We start from the raw sequence: 26,231 nt of genomic DNA, 5'->3' as shown, positions 1-26,231 counted from the left end.
AGGACACTGTTGAAAATTCCTCAAATTTCTGGGCATAGATCAAGGGCAAGAAGAGAAGACTCTGTGGCAATTTAGGATTTGGAACCAGAGCGTTATCCATGACAGCAGGTGTGTTGAAAGGGTACTTGTCCTGTGAGGCTCTGCTGGGATGCATGACACATCTTTGGAGGCTGGCCTCTATGGGCCCCAGATGGAGTGAGCACCTCTGGGATGCGCACACAAAAATCTGCAGGTCTTTAAGGCCAGCAGGGAGATGTTCAAGGAGCTTTTGTGCCCCTTAATGGTGTGTGAGACCCCTTCACTTGCAGCTTATACTTGTGCGGAAGGGATGCTGAAGTCCTGTTTCAGGCATCTAAGTCCTTTCTTTGGAGCTTCCTCTTGGTTCTCGCTGGCTAATGAGAATGTTAATAAAAGAATCACAGAGATTATGGTCTTGTGTCAATCACTTCTCTGTCACATTGCCTTCCTACACTTCTCAAGCTACAATCTTTGTGGAGTAGAGGGAAAATATACACTGGGAAAAACCAACTTGCAAAGTGCTGGCAGCAGGAAAACTAATGGATATTGATCCTGCACATAGCAGGGGAGTTGAAACTAGATGATCATTGTGGTCCTTTTCAACCCCGGCCATTCTATGATTCTATGATATTATAATAAAATCCATACATATGTTTTAATATAGTTCCATTCATGTAGTCTGTAAATGGCAGGCTATTAAAAGACACTGTCCATGTTGTCATGCTTTTTTACTCCCTAATTTGGCTTTTCAGTTTGAACTACAGATCCAACAGTCTTTGGGTTTTTAAACCCCTTGGCTAATGGAGTGGATGGCTTCAGCATTGTCCTAGGAGACAAAAGGCATGCTACAGGCTGTGCCAAATTAAGTCAATTTCTTTAATTAAAGGGGCACATACTTGCTGCTGTATGAAAACTGGTATGAAATTGGACATGGTTGGCTAACAGTAACAATATAATTTCTCATTTTTTGCTTTATTATGTCTCCTAAGTACAAATTTACCTTCAGAGTACAGTCAAGAGGAAAAATGTCGACAGTATTAGCATCTGAGGGAAAGTGTATTTATTTATTAAGCTGTTCTTTTTGTTCATTAGTTGTTTTTTGAAGAGACTTAGGTTAAAGAAAATTGTAGTTCCTTCTGTATGGCTGCAGAGGTTATATTTTATAATTTTGCTCTGAATATTTGTAATCTTTTAATAGCTGTTTTATTTGCAGATAATATAACAATAATTGCTACACAAAAAAAGAACAGTTTGATCAAGCTTGAATGCTGCTTTGATCCTATTTCTATTGAATTCAGAGTGACTTCCTCAATAAGAAGAGAGCTGGAGTCGGAATTTGCTTTATGATAATTTTCTTTTTCCTGCCAAATCCTCTTTCTCTCATCCAAAACAGAGAAGAATTCTTTCAATCACAGTGCTGTAAATCTGGTGTAAATGTGTTGGCTCAATGAGCTTATTTTTGTATATATTCTGTATAAATGAGAGAAGGATTTGCCCCAGTTGGATTGATATTTCTTGTTAGTGAGGCAATGTAGTATATAATTGGCTCTATCAGTAAGACTTTCTGAATTTAATTTCTTTTTAAGTTTGTGTGGAAACAGACAGAATATATAATGTTGGCTAACAGATAAGGAAGCTGAAGCATTAAAGAGAAGAAAAACCAAGATGTTTTCCTTATCAGGGCCTTTTGTTCTTTCATCCAGAAATTAAAAACTAGTAGGAAAGGACACACATTGCTCATTTTCTGTTGCTTAACTGTCCTAGGCGTTGTGACTGCTGACAGAATCATACCTGTTTGAAGGCGTAGCCCATTATTTATATCACCCAGAGGGTGATAGATAGGTCTAGAAATAGTGTTTGGATCTTAGATAACTCATAGTTCATTAAATAGCAAAAAACCCAAACAAACATATATTTACATTTCCAAAGGGGGGATTTCAGAAAAATAACATATACTTTAGCGAAAAAAAATGTTCTATTAAAATTAAACAGGAAAGGAGAGGGTCTTTTGTACACAGTATTCAATATAATAGCTTGGAAATAACCTTTATATTGTTTAACTTTGTGGAAAATCAGTTTTGAGTGGGTCCTGTGGTAATCTGGGAATTCAGAGGAGAGCTGACTTACTACTGTTTAGAGCCAAAATCTTGCATGGATTTCTCATGTGACCTTTGGCATATTTATTTTTGCAAGTAGTTTCTCCAAAGAGCCGTGTTTAGATTGTGCTCACAGATACGCGCTCGGAAATAAATTTGTTCTGGTAAGTTCTGATATGCAAAATGTCTAAGAGTGACACTGATTTGTCTGCTTCACTCCTCTTTTATGTTTTGACAGACTTGTTCTAGTAAGTTCTGATATGCAAAATAACTGAGAGATGCTGATTTGTCTGCTTCACTCTTTCATGTTTTGACAGATTTTTCTTTATATTTTAGCTGTTTGTTTTTCACCAATGTGCATGTGTTCCAAGAACGCGTGTAACATAAATTAAACTTAAGTCCTTTCTGATGTTCTTTGTGAGGGAAGAACCATTACAGCTTGTCATCTAGATACTATAACACTTTCAGGAAGTTTAAATTGTTCATTTTTACGAAAGAAGTACAAAATTTAATTCTGATTTGAACATATCATTTCAAATCTGTTTAGTTCTCATTAGAGTTTTTGATAATCTAATGTTAGATTCATTACCATCTAAAATTATTGCAATCTGCTGCCTTTTGTTTTGATTCAAAGTCCGTAATTGTGCCCTATGATGTCAGTAATTACTGAGGCTGCTTTGGGAAGATATGCAAAGATATGGCAAGGAAAGATGATAGAGCCAAGTTTAGATTTGTTATGTGGTTGTACAAGTGCGTCAGAAACTACATTTATTGGTATATTTGTTTACACTTGATATTGCGTACATTCCAGAAAAGGAGGAATTATGCTGGAAGATTAGGAAAACGAATTAAGTATAGTCTTGAATCATCCAAGATAGAAAGGAAAGGGATTCTAGGCACATGAAGTAAAATTTATATTGTATTTAATTCTTCTTTATTCCACTTTCTTTTAAAGACAGCATGTGCTCTTCTCTGTGCACAACTCTCTCCTCTGCCAAAGAGAATAAAACAAACACTCACATCTACTGAAAGTATTATATACATATATATCACTGACTCCAAAGCAGCTTATATAATTTAAAACAAAAAAAAGTGGACTCTTCCTAACTATAAATCCATTTTATTAATTCTATCTTCTCTTCTTAAATGAATAGGGGAGTCTTTGTACTCAGAACTGAAGTGAATTTTATTTCCAGTCTCTGATTTCGTGTTCTTTATCACCAACATTTCACATTTGATATAAGATTCTGTAAAGAATATTAATGTGAAATAGAAATCCAGAATAATTTACTTGAATAATGTAACATTACATCGTCTTGTGATCTTTCAGCTTTGAGAAAGCCCAAATCCTGTGTTGGGACCATGATACTGTAGGTAGTGTTATATATTTATTTTTCTCGAGGTTAAAAAAAATACTGGATAGTATGACCAAGCTATGCAGGTGTGATGGTGGGTGCTGAACAAGATGTATTTCAAAGGCCCTGATTTTCTCTTGATAAAATTTAGTGCTGGTCATCAGAAGCAGGTTTTTTTTTGGGAGTTGTGGTTGTTTGTGGATGTTTTCTTCTTTGCATTCCAGTACTTATGAACACCTTCATTTTAGAGGCATGTATTCCCTTGAAGGAAAATGAGATTTGTCTCTAGAATAATTGAAAACAGAATCTCCGACTGGAGAATCAATAGATCTTGTGCCTTTTAGCATCAGATCCACTAAATAGGTAACTTTCTATGTTCTGCAGTTGAAAATAGGAAGGAGTGGAAGAATGCTGTAAAATATCAGAATTCAGAAGCACGTTTATACCCTAGTGTGTGTGTCTCATACTGGTCACTAGCAGTGGGCACAAGAATAGAAGCACCATGGACTAATCTAATGCAGTAGCTTCAGTATGGTCATTGTTATCACAGCACCATAAGTATGTTATCAGTCTCTTTCTGAAAATACACTGTATTCCAAGGCTGACATATAAAGAAGGACAAGAAAATCATTACCTCTGTGTTAGGAATTCAGCCTGACTTGTCAGAAGTTTGTAAAGATAATCCAGCTTGCCACAGACAGGCTGTTCTGAAATTGTCCGTTTAACCAGAATGGAGCAGTACAGCAGCATCAGCCTAAGAAAGTGTGGCTTGTAATATTTCTGCTTTGACCAAGAAAAATGTATTCTGATATTACCTATGTGTAATGTGAACAATGATCAAGGTGGAGAGGAGGAGGGCATGTCCCTTTGGCACTGCATCATATAGGCAAAACAACTGAGTCCAGAGTGGTCCAGTGGGTCCAGAGGAGTGCCACAAAGATGATCAGGGGGCTGGAGAACCTCCCTTACAAAAAAAAAAAGGCTGAGGAAGCTGGGCTTTTCAGCCTGGAGAAAAGAACGCTGCAGGGTGACCTCATTGCAGCCTTTCAGTACCTAAAGGGAGCCTACAAACAGGAAGGTAATCAACTCTGAAAGGGTAGATAACAGTAGGACATGGGAAAATGGTTATAACTTGAAGGAGGGAAGATTTAGGTTGGATGTCAGGGGGAAATTCTTTCCAGAGAGAGTGGTGAGGTGCTGGAACAGGCTGCCCAGAGAGGTTGTGGATGCCACGTACATCCCTGGAGGTGTTCAAGGCCAGGTTGGATGGGGCCCTGGGCAGCCTGGTCTAGTATTAAATGTGGAGGTTGGTGGCCCTGCATGTGGCAGGGGAGTTGGAGATTCATGATCCTTGAGGTCCCTTCTAACTGTGGCCATTCTGTGATTCTGTGATTTTGTGAGTTGATTGCTGTTAGCAGTACAGTGCTGATGTTTGTAAAGAATAGCTGATGGAAAGGAATTCATCTCAGATGAGTTCTTGTAAGTGTGCTGTGTTGCATCAGGAAATAAAGATTTCTGTTCTTGGCCCAAATATCACAAAATGAGATTTAATTTAAGCATTTACAATGCTGCCCTAATTTCAATCTAATAATATCAATATACCAACAGTATATTTTTAAGTAGGGACATATTTTCAAATAATACAACTTTTTTTTTTTTTTTAAATTAATAACTCCTGAACAGGAAACTGTTTCTATTAATTGCAGTTCAGAACATAGTGCTCTGTGTGGTCAGTGTGACCTTTAAATGATCTATCTTCATCAGAATTAATCAAAACTTCAGATTCCATAATGAGAGAGAATTCTGCCATTTTGTAATTTTTTCCCTTGAATGTGAATATTGCAACTTGTTTCTTCAAAATGTTGAGATAGACAGAAATTGCTGAACATAGCGTCTTCCTCTCAGTAAGATTGAAAGTGTTTGGTTCAATAAGGGCAAAACAGTTCGTTTTAAGTCTTATAATTTTATTTCTGCTCATGATGGAACTGAAAAACTTTGAGACCGTGTAGATACATATTTTATTTTATCTTTTAATTTAATTAATGTATGCTCAATAAATATTTTGCTTTTGCTGAACCATCATGTAACATGTAACCAGGATGTTTTTGTCCAGCTGTTGTCACCATGAGTATGAGGGATGCATCTACCAATCTTACCTCAGGGATGAACTGTATTTGAGGGTGACTGAAGAGCAAAAGTCAACATTGTTGGAGCTCTGTGGCTACAACAGCTCTAAATATGAAACTAACACCAAATGTAGCAAAACGTGAAGTTAAAAATAGATGTCTCTGAAGTACTGCCAAATTAAAATTCTCACTCCAGAAGGATTAGTTCACAGGTTGTTTTACTAATGAACTTAAGTGCCAGGGTTATTTCTGGAAGATTTAGTCAATTGCAGACTAAAACATTTGGAATTTTTCCTTTCTTCAGTGTTCTTGTTTCAATACAAAATTATGAATTTTACTTTGTGTAACAAGAGTGTCATGACATAACAGGTTAAATGTTCAGGTGCTGTGTGTCAGATATGTTGCTGTAATTTCTTCTTATTTCCCTTAGTGCTAAGGGAGTTCTGACTTTGGTGATTTATACATGTGAAAATGAGATTGGATGTTGCTCTGCAGATTTTAGCATTCTGATATTCTGAAGGTAGCAATGCATATCCGAGAATATGGAAGCCCTTCTCTGGCAAACTTTCACAGAAAGAGCTTTAATTCCTCTGTTGACTTCACTTGGTAGCTACTTTTACAAGCATCAGGATGTTGTGTACCTTCACAATAAGCAGAGGTGGTATATTTCATGTGTGGTCATCAGTGTTTAAATACTATATATGATTGTAGCAAAGAGAGGAACCCGCAGTTAAGTTCTCTCTACTGAATTCGGATGTTTTACTCTGGGGACTTAGCTGCATCTGAAGTACTTTGGTGGTTTGTGGACATGTAACATATTTCAGTCGTTTTGCTTTTGTGAAATATAAAGGTGTTTTAGGTTGATTGAAGGACTTCAACTGAAGCAGAAAAGAAAGAAGGAGGTTTAATAATCCCATCTTTTCATAAATCACTGATCCATCTAAATGAGTTTTGGTAAACAATGCCTTATTTTCTTTTCTGCTGAGCAAAAAGGTGTTATTTCCTTTCACAAACGTGGGAAGAAATTGAGGAGTATGGCTACTGTTTAGCTATCTCAAATCTTATCAGAGAGTTGTTCATGCCAGACTATTTCAATTTGTTAAAATAAACTGACACAATGGATTTTTGTTGTACCTGTTGATAAAAATAACCCAGAATCTTTTGTTTCCTCTGAAAAAGGTATATTTTGTCACTTAAGAAAGGAGGGATTTTCCACACGTTTGTAACTCTCCATCCTAGAGTGCACTGCCACTGGCCACAGCTTCTCTATTAGCTTCTCTATTCTCTATTCTCTATTTTTTTTTTTTTTAAATAGAAGAAGTCAGAGCTCAGCCTGAGCTGTAAGTAATCCCATTGATTTATATAAAAATATTTTTTTTACAGTGTGATTAAGAGCTACTAAATTTTGCTGTCCCTTATTTTGATGATTATTGGAGAACTGGTTTACTTTTACGTATAATTACTTTATAAATAAATTATATGATCACACTAAGAAACTAAGGTTCTATTTTTTGTGCTCTCAGTGCATTATCCAGATTCATTTTGAAGATTAGAATTATATTTAATGGAATCATCACCTTCATAATAACATTTAGTATTCCTTGAAGTGCTGTAAGCACTTTTAGTGCTTTAGTAAGTGATAGTGTAATAAATGCCAAAATTAAACATTCTGAAGGTCATCATGTCTAGACAAATGTTGCAAGTTATATTTAAACTAGTGAAAGTTTTTTTTTTGTGTGTGTTTGTGTTAGTTTGAGGACCATAAAATATAAATGGTTAAAATGCTCAGAAGACAGGATGAGTTGGGATTTCCAGTGTAAAATTAGAAAAAATCTACATACTACTGTGTAATGTACAGCACTACAGTATTTAGTTCAAATTACACAGACAGGTAGCAAAAGGACAAGGGGGAATGGCTTTAAACTAAAAGAGGGGAGATTGAGGTTAGATGTTAGGAAGAAATTCTTTACTCAGCAGGTGCCTGGAGAACTTACAGATGCCCCATCCCTGGAGGTGTTGGATGGTCAGGCTGGATGGGACCCTGGGCAGCCTGATCTAGTGAGTGGCAACCCTGCCCATGGTAGGAGTTCAGGCTTTATGAACTTCAAGGTCCCTTCCAACCTAAACCATTCTATCACGATGCTACGAAATTAAATGAAGACAAAACTGTGTTACTAAGACCAGACTGTGTTACTAAGATCAGTCTTGTGGCTTGTTGCATCCATGTAGATCATGACTTCTGCTCAAGGAGCTGAGTGTTTTCAAGTGCATTTGTGCATGCAAAATAAGCCTGTACCATGTAAATTTATTTCAGTCAACATCGGTCTATGTTAAGCAAAATAAATAAAATGCAGTGTAATCCAGAAGGATTAATTCCAGCCAATAGCAAGAGAGGCTCAGCAGTCATGAATGAGAAGCAAAGATCTTCTGACCGTTCTGAAGGAAACAGGAATACAAAGGGTGAGATTCTGAAAAGCAACCAGATCTTGTTCTTCAAACTGACTTTTGGCATCAGGATTTTATGCTTAAAGGCTTTAATACTCAAAAGATCATGGGAGTCAAAATGCTGATATTACACTTCACGTGTTCCACTGTTTAGGGATTTCACAGCTCCAAATTAGCTTCAGGTCTCAGGATTTTGCATAAATTAGATGAAGGTGGTCCTGTCTGTGTTGGTAGGCAGCTTCAGATTAGCTCTGCTCAGTCTTTCAGTCTGTGAAGGGTAAACTGGCTCTAATCCAAAAGCCAGGTAGCTGTGTTAGCATCATGCTGTGCTTGAGCAAATATTTTCCCCTCCTCAGCAGGGCTCTTCAGCTGAGGCAGAGCACTATGCTATGGGCAGACATGGCTTCTGGGGATGGGCTGGCTGTGGTCTGCCCACCCACTGCAAATAATGTCTAAATGTGCAAACCTCTCCTGAGATGTCTGAGGACAGAAACCTACAGGCTGTTGGGGAACTCCCTAAGGCTGCAGTTCTCAGCATTTATAGAATGATAATTTTCCCCCTCTGCTGTAATAACAGCTGGGCCTCTCATTTGCATGGAATCATAGAATCAGAGAATTACAGAATCATTAAGGTTGGAAAGACCAATAAGATCATCTAGTCCAATAATCAGCCCATGCCTATGGCTGCTCTAGACCATGTCTCTTGATTCCACATCTACCCTTGAAAACCTCCAGGGATGGTGAGCCCACCACCTTCGTGGGCAGCCTGTGCCAATACTTTACCACTCTGACTATAAATTTTTCCTAATATCCAACCTGAACGTTCCCTAGTGCAATTTAAGGCCATTATCTCTCGTCCTATCACTGTTATGTGGGAGAAGAGGCCGACCCACACCTCACCGCCAACTTCCCTTCAGATGACTAGAGAGTGATAAGGTCTCCCTTGAGCCTCCTGTTTTCCAGAATGTCAGTTCCCTCAACTGCTCCCCGTAAGACCAGATCCTTCTCCAGCTCTGTTGCTCTTCTCTGGACACACTCCGGGGCCTCGATGTCTTTCTTGTAGTGAGGGATCCAAAACTGTTTCTCTCTCCTTATCAGCCTGGGCCATAGAAAATTGTTTTAACTGCTTTCTTCATCTTGTACCAGAATAATAAGGCAAATAGGATTATTTCTTGATTTTAAAATACTACTTTCTGCCTAATTCTTTTAATTTCCTTTGTTTTCAATTCACATAAAATATCAGTTAATTGCAATCACAGAATCACAGAATCACAGAATCACCTCGGTTGGAAGGGACCTCAAGGATCATGTAGTTCCAACCCCCCTGCCTAGCAGGGCCACCAAACGTACACATTCAGATCAGGTTGCCCAGGACCCCGTCCAACCTGGCCTTGAACACGTCCAAGGACGGGGCATCCACAACCTCCCTGGGCAGCCCGTTCCAGGGCCTAACCACTCTCCTTGTAAAGAACTTCCCCCTAACATCCAACCTAAATCTTCCCTCCTTCAACTTGGATCCATTTCCCCTAGTCCTGCTGTTGTCAGCCCTTTTGAAGAGTTTACTCCCCTCCTGGGTGTAGGTTCCCTTCAGGTATTGATAGGCTGCAATGAAGTCACCCCGCAGCCTTCTCTTCTCCAGGCTGAACAAGCCCAACTCCCTCAGCCTGTCCTCATAGGGGAGGTGCTCCAGCCCCCTGATCATCTTAGTCGCCCTCCTCTGGACCCTTTCCAAGATCTCTATGTCTTTCTTGTACTGAGGGCTCCACACCTGGACACAGTACTCCAGATGGGGCCTCACAAGAGCCGAGCAGAGAGGGACAATCACCTCCCTGTCCCTGCTGACCACCCCTCTCCTGATGGAGCTCAGGATCCCATTTGCCTTTCGCAATGAACAGAATGGAAGCTAAGCAAATATTTTAACAGATCTAGAGATGCATATATTCACTACATCATGACTATTGCTTCTCACAATCTGTGTTCTATTTATTATTATTAAGCTAAAGACATTTTAATGTATGTATTTGCTTTTTATTTCTTTATGGATTGTAAAATGAATACATTGCGGAATTCATTAAAATGACACTCTCAGCCTGGAACTATGCATGCATTCTTTCCAAATTCAAATCTTTTACTTGACCTGGGAAAGACTCCACCTGAAGATTTTCTTTTACTGGTGTAGGTCAAATACAGTAACTAGTAGAAAGTTACTGATGAAGGGTGTACTAACAGTATAAGGCATTGTGTTGGACATACAGAAAGAAATTTAAACTTTTTAAGAAAAACAGAGAAAATTTAATTCTAAATTCATGGTACAGTTCTTTCTAAAATCATCTGAGGGTGTTTTTGGAAACTTCAGTCAGAAATGTAAAGATTCTTTTCAATTATATCTAATGGTAGAATGATTATACTGCGGAAAACAGAAATCTCTTGTCCTGGTGTTCTGAAAATTTCGCCAGGAGATCAGAATTGATTCATCTTAATATCACCTTATAATGATGTTGTTATTTTTTTTAATCAAAGCCACAAAAGTATTTGGTAGGAGGGACAATAAAGAGAAAAAAAAAATAAAAATAACAGCAGAGAACTCTAATCAATTTTCATGGTGTGACACTGGCAGGAATTTGGAGCAGTTGTATATTTAAGATGAAATAGAACAGGGAAGAAACTGGAACATATAAATCGTAATGGAGAAAAATGTCTGCAAGCTGGTTAGTGAACAGGCTCAGAGACCTTCTAATTGCAGTTTTAAGATACCTATGCTGGTGATGAAATGTCATGTCTCCTAATGGTTGCTATATATATATATCTGTTCTGCACAGATCAAGAGAGAAAGCTGTTTCTTCTGCTCACTGCCTGCTGTTCTCATGAATAAACCTATATTCTCATTTAACCATTTCCTTGTATTTTGATTAAAAAAAAAACAAACAAACAAGAAAATACAAATCTGTAACCGAAAGGTATTTGGAGAAGGATATCATAGAATGAGCAGGAGTACTTTCTGATAAGTGGGCAAATTCAAATGAGGAGCTTTTCCTAGAAGCTGAATATCACTAATGGAGTGATCAGGTGCAGAATGGGTTTATGGACTCATGCTTGTCTGGTTGTGAAACTCTGTTGGAAACAGTCTAAGAGGTAACAATTATCTGTTGAATGGGAGCCTTTCCACTGCCTTCAGAGTTTACTGGCACATTCCTATGAAATTTCGCTTGATTGATATTGGTAGGTATCAATAAGAATCTCTCTGTAACCAATTAACAACTAATAGTTGTCAATTATAAAGTCCTTTACATCATAAAGTAATTAGCTTTGATCACAAAAATACACAAAACTTTTTTGGTTTTAACCAGGGTGATAGTTTTGATGATATTACTTGTGTCATCCTGAGTATAAAGTCACAAATTTTGTATTTTAAGCGTGAGGAAGTAAGAATAATATGATTTGATGTGTTTGCACAACATTTATCAAGAGACCCAATTCAGAGAAGAGCCTCCAGAGTACTTTTAATTCTTAATATTTTTTTTTCCCTGGCATGACTGCACACTGCTGTATAGAAGCTGAACCAGCCAAAAAGAAGAGTTTTCACTCAGAGGGTGGTGACACACTGGAACAGGTTGCCAAAGGATATTATAGATGCCCCATCCCTGGAGGCATTCAAGGCTAGGCTGGATGTGGCTCTGGGCAGCCTGGTCTGGTGGTTGGTGACCCTGCACAGAGCAGGGGGTTGAAACTCGATGATCTTTGTGGTCCTTTTCAACCCAGGCCATTCTGTGATTCTATGAAAAAAAAAAATGGAAAGATGTATGGAACAGGATGAATTTTAAGGGACAAAAAGCTACAATCCCATCCTTGGTGTCTTTCAGTCGGCTGCAACTGTTGTTGAATAGCTCAAATGTTCTTTTTGTTGTTAATAAATCAAAAGGAATTGAAAGGACTTTGATGCTGGAATAGAGTGATGCAAACAAAGATAAAAATAAAATGACGTGTTTGTTTCAAACTGCCTTTGAAATGCAGATTGTTCTAATTAATTTATCATTGATATATGTAAAAAGATTTCTCTGTAGGTTCTTCAATTTTTATAAAATTGTGTCTAGTGGGATGTACTGAGTATTATGTTGCTCTGGGTGCTGGTCACCGCTCTATTCCAGCTGATAATTTCTCCCAAAAAGAAGAGTGACAAAGTTTCAAATATTTAGTTGTGCAGGCAAGCATACTTGTCAGTGGCAAGGGGTTAGAATTTGATGATCCTTGAGATCCCTTGCAACCAAAGCCATTTGATGATTGTATGATTCTATGATACATTATCATCTCTTTTATGTTGTGGAAAAACGAATATATTTCCAATATATATAACCAGTGTTTTATATTTCCTAAAGTGGAGTTCCCTACAACATTCTTGCTGCCATTTTATGTTCATGAAGTATCTAACACACATAAAATGTTAAATTTGCTCACTTTAGTTTGGAGACTGTTGTGCATTACATAACACCCAAGAGACTTCTATAAATAATCAGAAATTCATAACAGTCACTTTGCTGCTGTGTGGAATTATGTTCTGTTGACAATGCATTGAGGTGGAAATCCAGCTTGTAAACAAATGCTCAGGGTTCTACCTCAACAAGAACCTGAGAAACTCCTGAGTTGTGCTGAGCAAACTTTGCCACATTTACTCAAGTGAAAAAATAAATACTTTTTCATTTCTGCAGAGATTACATGTGTTTCTCTTTGCTTTTTCAGCAGATGTCTGTAATGGAAGCTAGTGTTTTGTTAGAATTTTTTTTTTTTTAATTCAGATGCTTTAAGATAAGATAAAGATAAGAGAAGACATTTAAAGAATGTCCAACTGATTTAGATTTTAGCTTAGCAGCTAATTCACCTTTCTTGAAGTTGTCCTATACTCTTGTCCTCAATGTACACTCATGCTTTCTCTGTTCTGGGCTTAAGTTGTTTTCTGGGTACCATGAATGCTCTCTAGTCTTCTTCATCATAACTTGATTTTCTTCCAGTCCCCCCAGTCCTTTAATTAATTATATGCCATTTTAAGAAGAAGGCTTGTTTATTGTCATTGAATTTGTTCATTGAATGAACATGTGAGATGAGCTGTTTACAGAAGTGTGGCATAGCGCTCTATGTTTCCTAACCCATTCCTAATGAAAAGCCCTAAAAAGAGAAGACTTTTATCACAATTTAGGAAGGTTTGTGTACTGATCAAAGTCAGAGGGAAGGTCCCTTAAAATCTGCAAAGGCTGAAAAACATGGGGCAGAAAATTATTTTTAAGCCCCAAGATATTTCTTGGAAATACTCTCTCATGTTCCCATTGATATTTTCCAGAAGACTCATACTTAATTTTAGTGTTTTTAATCCAGATCTTGCAGAGCCTAAGTGACGTGCTGAGGTAGCTGCTGATGTACAGCACTGTAGGAGATTGTCTCATCTTGTAAATGGTGGTGTTAGAGTCTGCCAGTGTTCCCTGGTTGGATCATTTGGGAGAGGGAGGCTGGAAGAATCCTGGATAGTCAGGGACTCTACTGTGTGCTTCCCTTTCTTTGCAGTGGGTTTGCAGTGAAAATAAAATGATTGGGGTTTTTTATTTTTTATTTTTTTATTTCCTAGGGCTACTTATGATGTACCATAATTTCACAGCAATGTAATCCTATAAAGCACAAGATGCAGTTGTTCATTTCAAAATGTTTAGTTTTCCATTTCACCACTGTAGATCAGGAAAATGTCCTCTGAAAAGACTGGATTTGTTCTAATTTATTCTGCGAGATGATAATTAAAGAGCCAGGAAAGCAATGAAATGTAGCAGTAATGAAATATAACAGATGACAGAAACATTTCAATCTTTCCCTGCTTACAAGAAAGATAGATGATGTAATTCTAATTGCCTATAAGCTTATGGTCTGGGTGTAAAGCTGCCCAGCTCTGGGGAGCTGCCCAGAAGTGTAATTTGACTATGACTAGCTTGAAGATACAGAGAGAGATCTGAGAAGCAGCACACTCCAAAAGAAGGAGATGAAGATCGTACTGAATCATAGCTGCAGTTCAAAGCCCCCTGGAATAGAGCTGAATCATCTCTGAATCTTCTTTGAAAGGAAAAGGCCTTTGCAAAGACTGGGAGGATGCTTCTAGGTAGAGGGCATCCAGAACCTCTGGACAATCTATTCCAGTGTCTCACCATCCCCACAGTAATGAATTTCTTCCTAATATCTAGTCTAAATCTACCCTCTTCCACTTTAATACCATTTCCACTCGTCCTGTTGCTACCTGCCCAGAAGATACTCCCCAGCTTTCCTGTAGGCCCTTTCAGGTATAGCAAGGCGGCTATGAAGTCTCAGAGCCTTCTCTTTTCCAGGCTGAAGAGGGTAAAGTTGGAATTGAATCAGGACACTGTCCTGGTTTTAGTTGAGATAGAGTTAATTTTCTTTATAGTGGCTGGTATGGTCCTGTATTTTGGTTTTGGGAGAAAAATAATGCTGATAACATAGTGTTTTTGAGTTGGTGCTGTGCAGTGCTTACATAGAGTCAAGGACATTTCAGCTCCTCATACCCTTCTGCTGGGCGAGGAGCTGGCAGTACACAAAGAGGTGGAGGGGGACAGAACCAGGACTGCTGAACCACACTGACCACAGAGACATCTCATACCATATGGCATCGTGCTGAGCAGTAAAACTGGGTTTACTGGCAGAGCTGCTACTGTTTGGGAACTGGCTGGGAATCAGTCAGAAAGTAGTGAGCAATTGCACTGTGCATCACTTGCTTTGTGTATACATATATATATATATTTATATATAAATTATTATTATTTTCCCTTCCTTTTCTAAAATTATTATTATTTTCCCTCCCTTTTCTGTCCTGTTCATCTGTCTTTATCTCAACCAATGAATTTTACATTTTTCCATTTCTCTGCCGCCTTCCACTGGAGAGGAGTGAGCACATGGCAGTGTGGTGCTAAGCTGCCACTTGTGTTAAATCATAGCAGACACTTTTATGAAACGGAGCAGTTTCATAGGGAGATTATCTTTGTAAAGGCTTCTCAACATACTGTAGAAAACATCAGCCTTGTTGGCATACTGTATTCACATGGACAGAGATCACATTAAAGACTCCTAAAACTGACAGAAGGGAAGCAGGAGCACAGAGAGGTGCATTATTTTTCTTCCCATCTAGCAGCAGGCTGACAGCAGAAGCAAGTTCTGAGGCCCAGTGACTTGCCTTGATTATCATAGAATTGTTTGAATTGGAAGGGACCTTTAAAAGTCATCTTGTCCAACTCCCCTGCAGTGAACAGGGCCACCTATAGCTTCATCAGGTTGCTCAGAGTCCCTCCAGTCTGACCTTGAATGTGTCCAGGGAAGGGGAACAGACCACATCTCTGGGCAGCTTGTTCTAGTTCTGGGCACCCCAGGCACTACAGGCTCATCTTGGGGACATGGTCACACTCTTTGAAGCTAACAGCCTGTTTTCACCTGAAGGTAGAAAAGGAAACTGAAAATGTACATTTATTTTGTATGCCAGTGATGTTCTAGGTATGGAAAATAGAAAAACTCTCTGTCAAATGCACTGAAAGGTAACAAGAGGTGACAAGCCAGGGACTCAACTGTATCAACTACTGGACTCAGAAGATGTATGTATGGCCATTTAACAGCCAAATGCAAAATCTATCCAGCAGGACAATATACCACCTGATCTTTTCTGATAATACTTCTCTTTTGTTTTCTCTTCCATTCTGCAAATACAAACTGTATGGATCTTTATCAGGAAGAAATCTGTAAACTCTAACAGAATGTCACGCATCAAATACACTGCATACGTGAGAAAGCAAATGGGAAATAGAGGCACTGATAAACTTTTTCTGTGGAGTTAATTATTTTATAGGAGTTCTTCTTTGTGTCTGCTCTTACCAGACTGCTCTATAGCATGAGAACATTTGAATTAGTAGGTGTTTCCTTAAAAAGAACAGAAGCTACTTCACCTAGACTGCTTTCAGATAGTCGTAGTTAACCTTTAATTTTCTTTAATTTAATGATTTTAAAATTTGTTTCTAATTAACAGATAAAAAGCTACTCATGAATTTGCTTTTAAGGCCAGGTATGTTCAAGGAGCACAACTTAGAAGCATTATTTACATCCTTTCTGAGAAATATGTGTTATTGTGGTTGCTTTCTGATCTGATTGAGCTAAAATGGAGTCCCATCCTTGATTTGGGAAATTTTTTGTGTGAATATAGACTATTTTCTGACTTACCTTGATGAGCAGACTATGTGAGTCTTATTATTTGAACAGGTGTTTAAGATGCAACTGTGTAAAAGGCTGCAGTTTATGCTTATCATTTTAACTGAAGAGTAAATACGGAGGAATTAGATGAGAAATCCATTTATCAGGTGATCTTCGCTGTTCTAAAATCTGGTTTTATTTTTGCAGGTGATGGAAGTTAAGGGACAAATGATTCATGTGCCAGAATCCAATTCAATTTTGTTTCTGGGGTCTCCCTGTGTGGACAAGCTGGATGAACTGATGGGCCGAGGCCTCCATCTGTCGGACATACCTATCCATGATGCTACTCGTGATGTTATATTGGTTGGGGAGCAAGCGAAGGCCCAAGATGGCTTGAAAAAAAGAATGGATAAACTGAAGGCAACGCTAGAACGCACACACCAAGCCCTGGAAGAGGAGAAAAAGAAAACAGTCGATCTCCTTATTTCTATTTTCCCTGAAGAAGTGGCTCAGCAGTTGTGGCAGGGACAGCAAGTTCAGGCCAGGAAGTTTGATGATGTCACCATGCTCTTCTCGGATATTGTTGGCTTCACAGCCATCTGCGCGCAGTGCACACCCATGCAAGTCATCAGCATGCTGAATGAACTCTACACACGGTTTGACCATCAGTGTGGATTCCTGGACATCTACAAGGTAATAGCTGAAGTCCTAAGTTAGTAAAATCTAATGGAAACTAAGATGGAAAAAGTTACCAGTATCTCCCCTCCAAAAGTGTGAAAGGCAATTATTTATGTCACAGGAAAAAAGAAATTTGAAGTTTGTTCATTGAAATTTAATGTTGTGCTGTCATCATGTTTACCTCATGGCAATGTATGTCCAACATTCCTTTTTTCCTATAGGGGTACACACCTCCTGTGTAATAGTTTGTTTTTCTTTAAGTGACACTTCAGTTGTAGTGCGGTAAGGATGATGAAGACCTCAGTGATGTCCTTAGCTCCTGAAAAGCACTAGAGTATTCTCTGTTTCAGCAGAGCCTGAATGTTCTTTTGGTTTAGATTTAACCTTCCACTCAAGATTAGGAAGAGAACAGCAGCTGTCCATTCATAGTAAATGGAATGATTGTGAGATATTAGTGTTGTGCCCCAATCCTTTACTGCCCTGCAAAAAGGAATTGTCACACTGTTAGTCCTTGTTACAGACTGCAGCACCTTCATTCTCTTGAGGGGATTTGGTTTCCAGGTATTTGAGAGAAAAAAAGGAGACAGAATTTAATAAGTATAGTTAAAATACTACCTGTGTAATTATCCTGTGAAATAGAAAATATGTTTTGTGTATAGCGTACATTTTAATTTTGTGATAGGCAAAGCAGAACAAGTTTATTTTTATAACTATGAATACATCAAAGAAAAAAATCATAGTTTTAAAATTATATGTTGACTTTATTTTCCATCTGAGGCTTTCAAACTGAATCACCGGTTTTCCACTTGCATTAAATAGTTTTTGTTCATAGACTGTAGAGAGGAGGTCCTCACAGTACTGGCATTCCTTTAGTTTTTATCATCCAGTACTCTCTAGCAGGCTTCCAAAAATATTAGTTCTCTACTTAAATAATAATGGCTATTGTTGCTGCAAAGTTTTAATAACTACCATGGGTAGAAATGTATATTGCAAAGATATAAGTTGATATGACACTACCAAGATAAAACATCATGCTTTAAATTAGTTTTGAGCTCCTAGGCTATGGGTTACTGTTACTAATGCTCAGAAGCCAATGTCATGCTGTAGAAGACTAGAATGGAAATGAATTTGAGAAATTCATTTTTTTTTTTTTTTTTTTTTTTTTGTGTGTGTGTGTGTGTGTGTGTGTGTGTGTTATAGCTAGAAAAGATGGGATCTTTGATGTTGGTTTGTATTAGTCTGCTGTTACTGTGCTGGTTCTCAAGTCAGCACTGACAATAAGACTTGAGGAGCTTCTGACCCACCATTAAAAGCTGTACCTTGTGACTCCATTTTGTATGCTCTGTAGGATATATAGATGTAGTCAGTGTTTTCCCAGAGCTTAATTTTAGTTATCTGTTCTGAGGCATTCAGGACATTCTTTTGTTAAAAACTATGATTGCATAGCAATAGGAAATAAAGTATCTAATAACCACTGATCTATATGGAGGGCAGGTTGGCAGAGTCCTCTGAAAACACTATGAAGGAATATTTTTACATTAGTTGTGAAGATTAGGCCAGTTAGACCGTGTATTACTGCCTTTCACCACTTTCTGCCACTTTAGATGGAAGAAGTTACTGCATAGCAATATTGTTCTGATCAGTTATGTAAGATGATGGCTGCTGAGATGGGCAAGATGAGATTTACACATCAAGTATGTGTATGAGTACTCAAAAAAAAAAAAAAAAAAAAAATTGAGACCTCCACGTAATGAGCAGAAGAATAAACAAAGCCTGTTTTTCTATGAAAGGTTGTCTTACACCTCAAACATTATTTATCCACCGTTACTGCCTTAAGGACGAAGAACTGCTGGGTCTTCCTCAGATCCCTTCATCACAGGTTTGCCTCCATCTCCCTGCTCCCTCATACACCCTGAGCATCCCTACACCCCATCCCTGTCTTCAGGTTCTGTCCACAGTCTTGACCCCTACAAGTAAGGTAGCGTGCGCTTGTTTTGGAGCTGTGTGTGTGTGCTATGCTTGCTGGTTGTGGAGCTCAGAATGCCAGTGGGATCCTGTTGTTGCTGGGCTCACACGACAGCCAGTTCTGCAGCTGGGAACAATGTTCTGAATCTCCCACATTGATCCAGGCATGCATCTTCTCTCAACCTGCAGGATATGGGTCTTTGAAATCTCTTTTTTATTTTTATTTTTCCCATTTATTTTTCTTTTCTTAATTAGGAGTCCAAAAAAGTTACAGTGGGATTAAGTGAATGCGACTCAATTAAGCATTACAAAAGGACAGAAAACTCAGCCACTGAGCCATCTTTCATTTCCTTAGAGAATCAGGCTTAAGATATAAACACAACTCCTTTTGAAAAAGCATTTGCATTTTAAAATAAATGTAACTTATGTGCTTGTATCTCTTCCTTTTTTTTTTTTTTTTCCAGATGGTATTTTTGAAACTAATTTTATTAATAGGGATGATCACCACCATCACAGCTACTATTTCAGAAGTTATTCTCAGGCAGTGAGTTTTAGATATATCATCACCAGTGTTTGTACTGACAGCCTACTTCTAAGACATAGTCCTGTAACAGAAATTTATCCTGAACATCAAAACACAACTGTTTTCAAATTTGCTTATGCTTCAGCAATATGGAAAAAATAATTTGCAAAAATTATTGGTACAGTACTTCTGAAGACCAAATTCATCATTCTATAAACAGAAAATTAAGCCAAATTCATTAAATAAGCTTCATGCTGTAAATTATTCACCCAGCTTTACTGCTACAGCATTACGAATTCAGAACCTCAGTGCTTCTAATTTTGGAGTCAGACAATGAATGTAATACTTTTCAGTTGGCTCGTACTATTTATTCAGGAATATTTACAGATAAATGGGGAATGCAACTGAAGAACAGAGATACTTGTATTTAACAAGTAGAACATGGAGGGCAAGCGTAATGAGCTGTTGGTACAGAAAAAGAAAGTCTTGAAAAGGGCTGAAGGAGGATGAATTAGACTTTGAAATTCCTTGGAAATGAAAGTACGTACCTGTAAGTGATGAGAAAGGGAAAGAGTATCCAGCAGGAGGATGCACAGGTATGAATGTCACGAGCGAATGATGGGCTCAGAAAATAAACTTCAAAGCAGTAGCATATGGAATAGATGCCAGAGATGGCAGGTTACATTTCTACAGGCTTAGGGTGAACAAAGCAGTAACTGAGATGCATTGTGATATCAGCATGGGTGACAGTTCTAGCAATTTATGTTTTAGACTGAAATTTAGAAAGAATTTTCTTGCATACAACTTTGATGAGAAGATGAATAGGGCACTTGTGAGGTAGTACAACCGATAGAGGATGCAAGAAAGCTGAGACCTGGCAATGCCTTTGGAAACTGGTGCTGTTCACTGTCTGAGCTAATCATATTTGTCTTGATACTGATGAGTGGGAGAGAAGAATGCTGTCCAGAAGGGAGTGCAAATCATAGCGATACGGGTGCAGTTCTGAAGACCAGAGCTGCTTTATAAGGTAGTGACTATAGACATGCAGATAGAAACATGGACTCCAGGAGAAGCACTGAGATGGATATTAATAAATTTTGAAAGCAAATGATTAGGGTAAAACATATCCTGGTTGGCCTGACTGTGTTTTTGTTTTGACCCATTTTTATCTGTATCTGAATTCATGCTATTACGAGCCAAGAGCTGGGAAATGATGCTTCGGCTAAGCCATCCACTACTTAGATATTAGCTATTTAGATATGCTGCAGCCATAGCTAGCATTTAAAACTTAGTCTTGAAGACTGAAATCTTTCATGTTCAAGCTTCCTGCAGCCTCTGTTTCTCCCTCCGAGTAATGTCTTTGATGCAGGATTATTTAACCTATTTTTGTTGTTCAGGTTTTTTTTTTTTGCCTGAAGCTCTTTTCCCCTTGTTAGCTTTCTGAAAAGACCCCTTTTCCCTCCCTTGTCTTTTATTGCATAAGGATATAAGATGCTGTGGTAGTTTCTTTGGCCATACATTCTTTGCTGTGACACAGAGTCTCTCACTTCCTTATGAAATCTGGGCCAAGATGGGACACCTATGTTTTGGAGGAAACTCAGAAGTGTTATAGGGTTATGTTTAAAAATGAACAAAGAAAAACCTACAGAAAATTCCTTTTTGTCTGAAATTGTGCTACAGATCTGCTATATTCTCACCAGAGAGCTCCCAGATACTTAAAGACTTCCTATTTCTTTAAGCCTGTATCTTGCTTCAACCTTGTGGAGGACTCACATTTTTTGTGTTTAGGGAGATGTGCAAATGAAGCAAACATACATTCAGGCTCCAAAACAGTTACTCTTTATGTACATACAGACCTGTACAAAGCACTAAAACATGAGTACATGTTCTCCTGCTCTAGGCAATTAATCATCCAAGAATTCTCTAAAGAATCCAGGGCTTCTGCTTCTGTATATGATTTCTTCTTCATGAATACCATGCTTCTATAGGTTTACTTCTGTCTTTTTTTTTCTACTTCCTTCTTCCATTATTGTCTTGCCTGAGAAGTGCACATTTATGTGTCTCATTCCATATCTTTCATGTTGTTCATGTGGGAGTGCCTCCCAAGACCTCAGTTTGATTGTGAATCCTGGCTACCTCCTGACTTTTTGTTTGGGTACAACCCAGAAGTTTATTTTTCTTTAGTGCTCCCTTCTCCATACCAAAAAGAAAGTCCAGTTATAGTGGCTGAAAAAGACTTCTGCCCAATACCTCGTTGCAGCACGCAGGGCTCCCTGATGCTAGGTTTTTTTAAAAAACATCATTCATACTTGAGCACTTTGTTTGCTTGTGTCATGTTTTTCCCTTTTAGTCTCCCTGAAAGACTGGAGAATATTGATTTCATGTTCCATCAGTCTAAGATATTTCCATTTCAAAGACCAGCATTGTCTCAGGTCTAGAGCATACTACCAGAGGTAGCTGCAATAAACTAAGACCCTGCCTGAGGACAAGGCTTGTCACATTGAACTTAAGTGTGCTTCGTCTGTGAAACTTATTTATTTTAATGTGTGCTTATTTTATTAGACAGTTCTTTACTTTGACTTTGCAAATACCACACATAAGGCAGAATGCTAACCAGATTCTATTCATCATAAACATTCAATGAGATTTTTACCGTTTGACTCTGACCAACAAAAGAGTTAAATTGTTTATATACTATGCCTTATGTTTTCCATGACTGATGTGTGCAAACCTGATGTTGGCCTAATGTAAACTGTAAGTCTTCTAGCATGTCTCTATTATAACTAATGAGGAAAAAACAACTTTTAAAATGCTGGGTATTAGTTCTACACAGCAGGAACTGTTTGTCTGTTTTCCATTAATAAGAAAAACAGCACACTGAATAAATGTGTAGATGAAAGAATGGATACTGAAAGATTATTTTTAAGATGCTAAGTAGATGCTGTAGAAAGAAGTTGGAATAAAACTCTTGTAAAATGCACATGAATTTGCAAGCATGTGGCGTCATTAAACTCGCTAAAAATAAAATGCCCTCAGGTCTGGAAAGAACAATTGCTTCATAATTAGGCTCTTGGGAAGGAGTGGGGATTTGTAGTAAGATACTTAGCTTTACCAGAGATTTCTGAACTTCGTTGATACTTGGAATTCACTTCTCACGTGGGAGGGGATTTCCATACGCTAAACTATTTCTGAAAGCAGAATTCAGCATCATAAAAGCATTGCAGGGTTACCTTGAAGATGAAGCACAATTGTTCATTGCTTGGGAGTTAATTTTTGAAGTTCAGAGCAGAAAATAAGAGATTCAAACACTGAGATTGAAACTAAATGAGATCATTCCCAAATCCTATTTTTAAATTGCTGAAAGCTTAAAAAAATTAAAAAATAAAAAAATTCCTTTTTAAAGTATCCCAAATAATTGATGGATTTATAAATAATGCTGTATCCAACATGTAGAATTCATTTCTGGAAAAAGAAGCCAAAAGCCAAAATGACTAACAACTAAAACCAGCCCTAAGTACTTTCAGCTAATCAGCATTTTTAAACTTCACAGCATCTCATGATTCAACTGTATTTCAAAGCTTTTCTGTGCAGTGATATAGAGGATACTTGAAAATACAAATAGGACTAAACTTTAATTTCAGTTCACACAACAAAAAAACGAGTTTTGGATACTTGGAAAAAGATAAGTGTTCTGCCTTTAATATATAGACATAAAAAAGTAGGTCTGGAAATTGCCTCAGGGTCACAGAATCACATTTTCACAGAATGTTTGAGGTTTGAAGGGACCTCTGGCCCAAGCCCTGTTCAAGCAGGGACACCTGGAGCAGCATCCCCAGGACCACATCCCCAGGACCACATCCACATTGCTTCTGGGAGATTTCCAAGGATGAAACCCCACAACCTTTGGGCAGCCTGTGCCAGCCCTCCATCACTTGCACAGCACAGAAGTGTTTTCTGGTGTTCAGAAGGAACTTGTCATGTTCCACTTTGTGCCTATTGACTCTTGTCATGGCAGTGGGCATCACTAAGCAGAGCCTGGCTCCATCCTCTTTGCTCTCTCCCTTCAGGTGTTAATAGACACTGAAGAGATTCTACTGAGCCTCCTCTTCTCCCAGCTGAGCACTCACAGCTTCAGCCTCTTCACTCAGTAAATTAAGTGAAGATGTTGAGATATGAGTCCTCCTGTAGGGTAGAAAAATGGTGTTTCCAGACTTCACGATAGAGTAAATCGTGCCATGGACATTTTTTTTCTTTTCATTGACTATAGAAAATTTATAATTGAATAGCTTAAATTAGAGGCTTTATTCTGTGTCACTGAAGCAGGGTATTATTCTCATCCCGAATTACAATATTGTGAAGTTATTAGTGATTTGCAGAGACGTATTCAGAAGGAGATGGGTAGAAGAAATTACAGGAGATTTCAATATCGTCTTGAGGTGGAATACAGATATTAAATAAATTGCTGCCTATAGTGAGTACTGAGACTACTGACAATATAAATGGAGGTATCTCCCTATTCTTCAGTCTTTGTCCTATATCAATTAAAAAGGTATTTTATTTGTGGCTGAATTAGAAGTAATGGACAGGAATAATGGTGTCCAAATGACAATTTTAGAGCACCACGTTCCATATACCTTAGCTTTGCCCTAAGTCTTCAGCTCTACGACTTAGGGTGGAAAACAGATGAAAGAAAACCCAATGGGAGGTAGTAATTACTTTGAATGTTTTTTATAGAGTCAAATGCAAGAATTTCTTCTTAAGGTTGAATTTTGCTGTATTCCTTTAGGTAAAAAATATTTTAGCTTTAATAAAATAAATACATTGTTTTGAGTTATTTTGTGCTTCAGTTTTGCAGTTGGAAAGAAATATAGCTAAAAAGGATAACACATGCAGTACCTGAGGACACTTCCCATCTTCCACTTCCAGGTGCATTCCTATCCTGAATCTTGGCACCATGCTGAAAAGAGACTTAAGAAACAACCTCCTTATATATTTATGTAATCCCATGGGAATGCAGCCTAAGTGTGCAGAAAGCAAGGGTGTGCTCCAATAAGTGCAGGTGCAGAAGTGTGCAGGGAGCTTAATCTGACTGAGAGACAGCCAGGAACATATCATGACTTTCCAAATTTCCATATTGAGAAATTACTTTCAGGTCTTCAAAACAAATTAATAAGCTTAAAGTCTTTTTTTTTTTTTTTTTTTTTTTTTAATGTAATCATAGGAATCAGTTAAGCTTCCTATTCTCCAATAAATTCTGTTCCAAGCCTAGATTCTAGATTTATCTTTGAGTGCAAAGGAGCCTAAGGTATGGATCATATGAAGATTTTCCAATTGTTCATCTATCTTTCTAGGGATTAGCTTTGTTACCACTTATTTATCTTTATTTCTAGGTACCAGCTTTATTGAAAGCCTGTTCAGTTTCCCAAAACTTGACCTGTTCTACTCCTAAAATTCAGCCTTCCATGGCCTTCCATGTTTCATTTTCTCTTCTTCCTCTTCCCATGGTCTTGTTAGAACCTTCTCTTATATGATTCTGGGACAGAGAATATGAAAATATGCTATTTGCAGGAAGTAATCGTTCATCTAGACTCACAGTAAATAAATTAAAAGTACAATATTACAGGATGAGCATAAAACTTTTTTCATATGAGGTTTATTTTTTTCTATGTGAGGTGGTTAGCACAGCAACTGCTAGAATTTCCATTTCTGTCCATTCAATATAAACAGAACTGGGAATGAATATCTCGTAAGAAGCACATTATAGATGTCTTTGGTTAGATGAGCCAAACTCACCCGGATAGTCTCCACCTTATATACTTGTAGCCTATGTGCTAGGTATGTTGCTTCTTTCTTTTCATATAATTTGAGGTTGTGGCTATTTAATCATGTGATATTCTTTAGTATCATGCCATATTCCTTAATGCATGGAGTGTATTTTGATTGATTAAAATGAGGTTTACTACATTTTAATTTCTGTCATGTAATCAGCATAAATCCAGAATTACTTCTTTCCCAATTTCATTGCTTTATGTCATATTGGTACTGGAGTAATTCCCATCACCACCAAGCATTGTGCTGTCCCTCAATAAGGTGCCTTAGAGTACTGATTAGTTCAAGGCCTGACTTTCCATGAGTTTTGCAAATGGAAATGATGATCTCTGTTCAAAGAGCTCTGTACTGCATTAGTCCCATGGGGACAGGCAGTAATGTCTGGGATTGACTAAGAGGCAATGGAGTATTCAAGGGTATTAATTTTAGTTAAGAAGAGAAATATAAACAACATTTCATCAACCAAGGAGACTGAGGTGTCAGTTTCACTCACAGTCATTAAAGGAAGATATAGGCTGACATTCTGGCAGACACTCACCTGCTGGTCCCCTCCCCTCCCCTCCTCTTTTCCTTCCCTCCACTCCCCTTCCCAGGAGGTTACAAATCAGAAAATAAAAGAAAACCCAGCAGATTTCATTATTGCCATTTTAAAAAATATTTTACAATTACTATAATGACTCTTTGAGCAGTTTATATGTTACATCATGAAGATAACAGAAAGTGGTAATAATTTTCACCTTCATTTTTTTCCATTGCAATTTGTATAGCAAATTTTTCAGTCTGAAATTAAAACATACAGTAAAAGGGGGAAAAAGCAGTGGCAAGTATAACCTCAATTATCTAAATGCCAGGGTGCCACATCCAAATGTGGGAACTTGAAGAAGTACAAAAGGCCCTTAGAATAGCTGCTTACGAAATGTCAGTACATTTGGCAGACTTCTTTTTAGCCTTTCATTTTGAGATTTATTGCCTGAAATTCAAG

At 37.9% G+C, this 26,231-nt stretch overlaps 1 protein-coding gene across 1 annotated transcript in view; it reads left to right on the top strand.

Moving 5' to 3' along the window:
- GUCY1A2 (guanylate cyclase 1 soluble subunit alpha 2) overlaps positions 1-26,231 on the top strand; it is a 141,876-nt gene that overhangs the window by 53,692 nt on the left and 61,953 nt on the right. Inside the window, exon 5 of the mRNA XM_052671243.1 lies at positions 16,462-16,947. Within this exon, the coding sequence (XP_052527203.1) occupies positions 16,462-16,947 (486 nt within the window). The remainder of the gene's footprint in view (positions 1-16,461; positions 16,948-26,231) is intronic.

This window comes from Tympanuchus pallidicinctus, unplaced genomic scaffold (assembly GCF_026119805.1).
Source record: "Tympanuchus pallidicinctus isolate F22 unplaced genomic scaffold, pur_lepc_1.0 scaffold11, whole genome shotgun sequence".
In the NCBI taxonomy this organism is placed as follows: Eukaryota; Metazoa; Chordata; class Aves; order Galliformes; family Phasianidae; genus Tympanuchus; species Tympanuchus pallidicinctus.
Note: the sequence above shows the minus strand (reverse complement) of the source record. Positions and strands in the feature narration are given on the sequence as shown.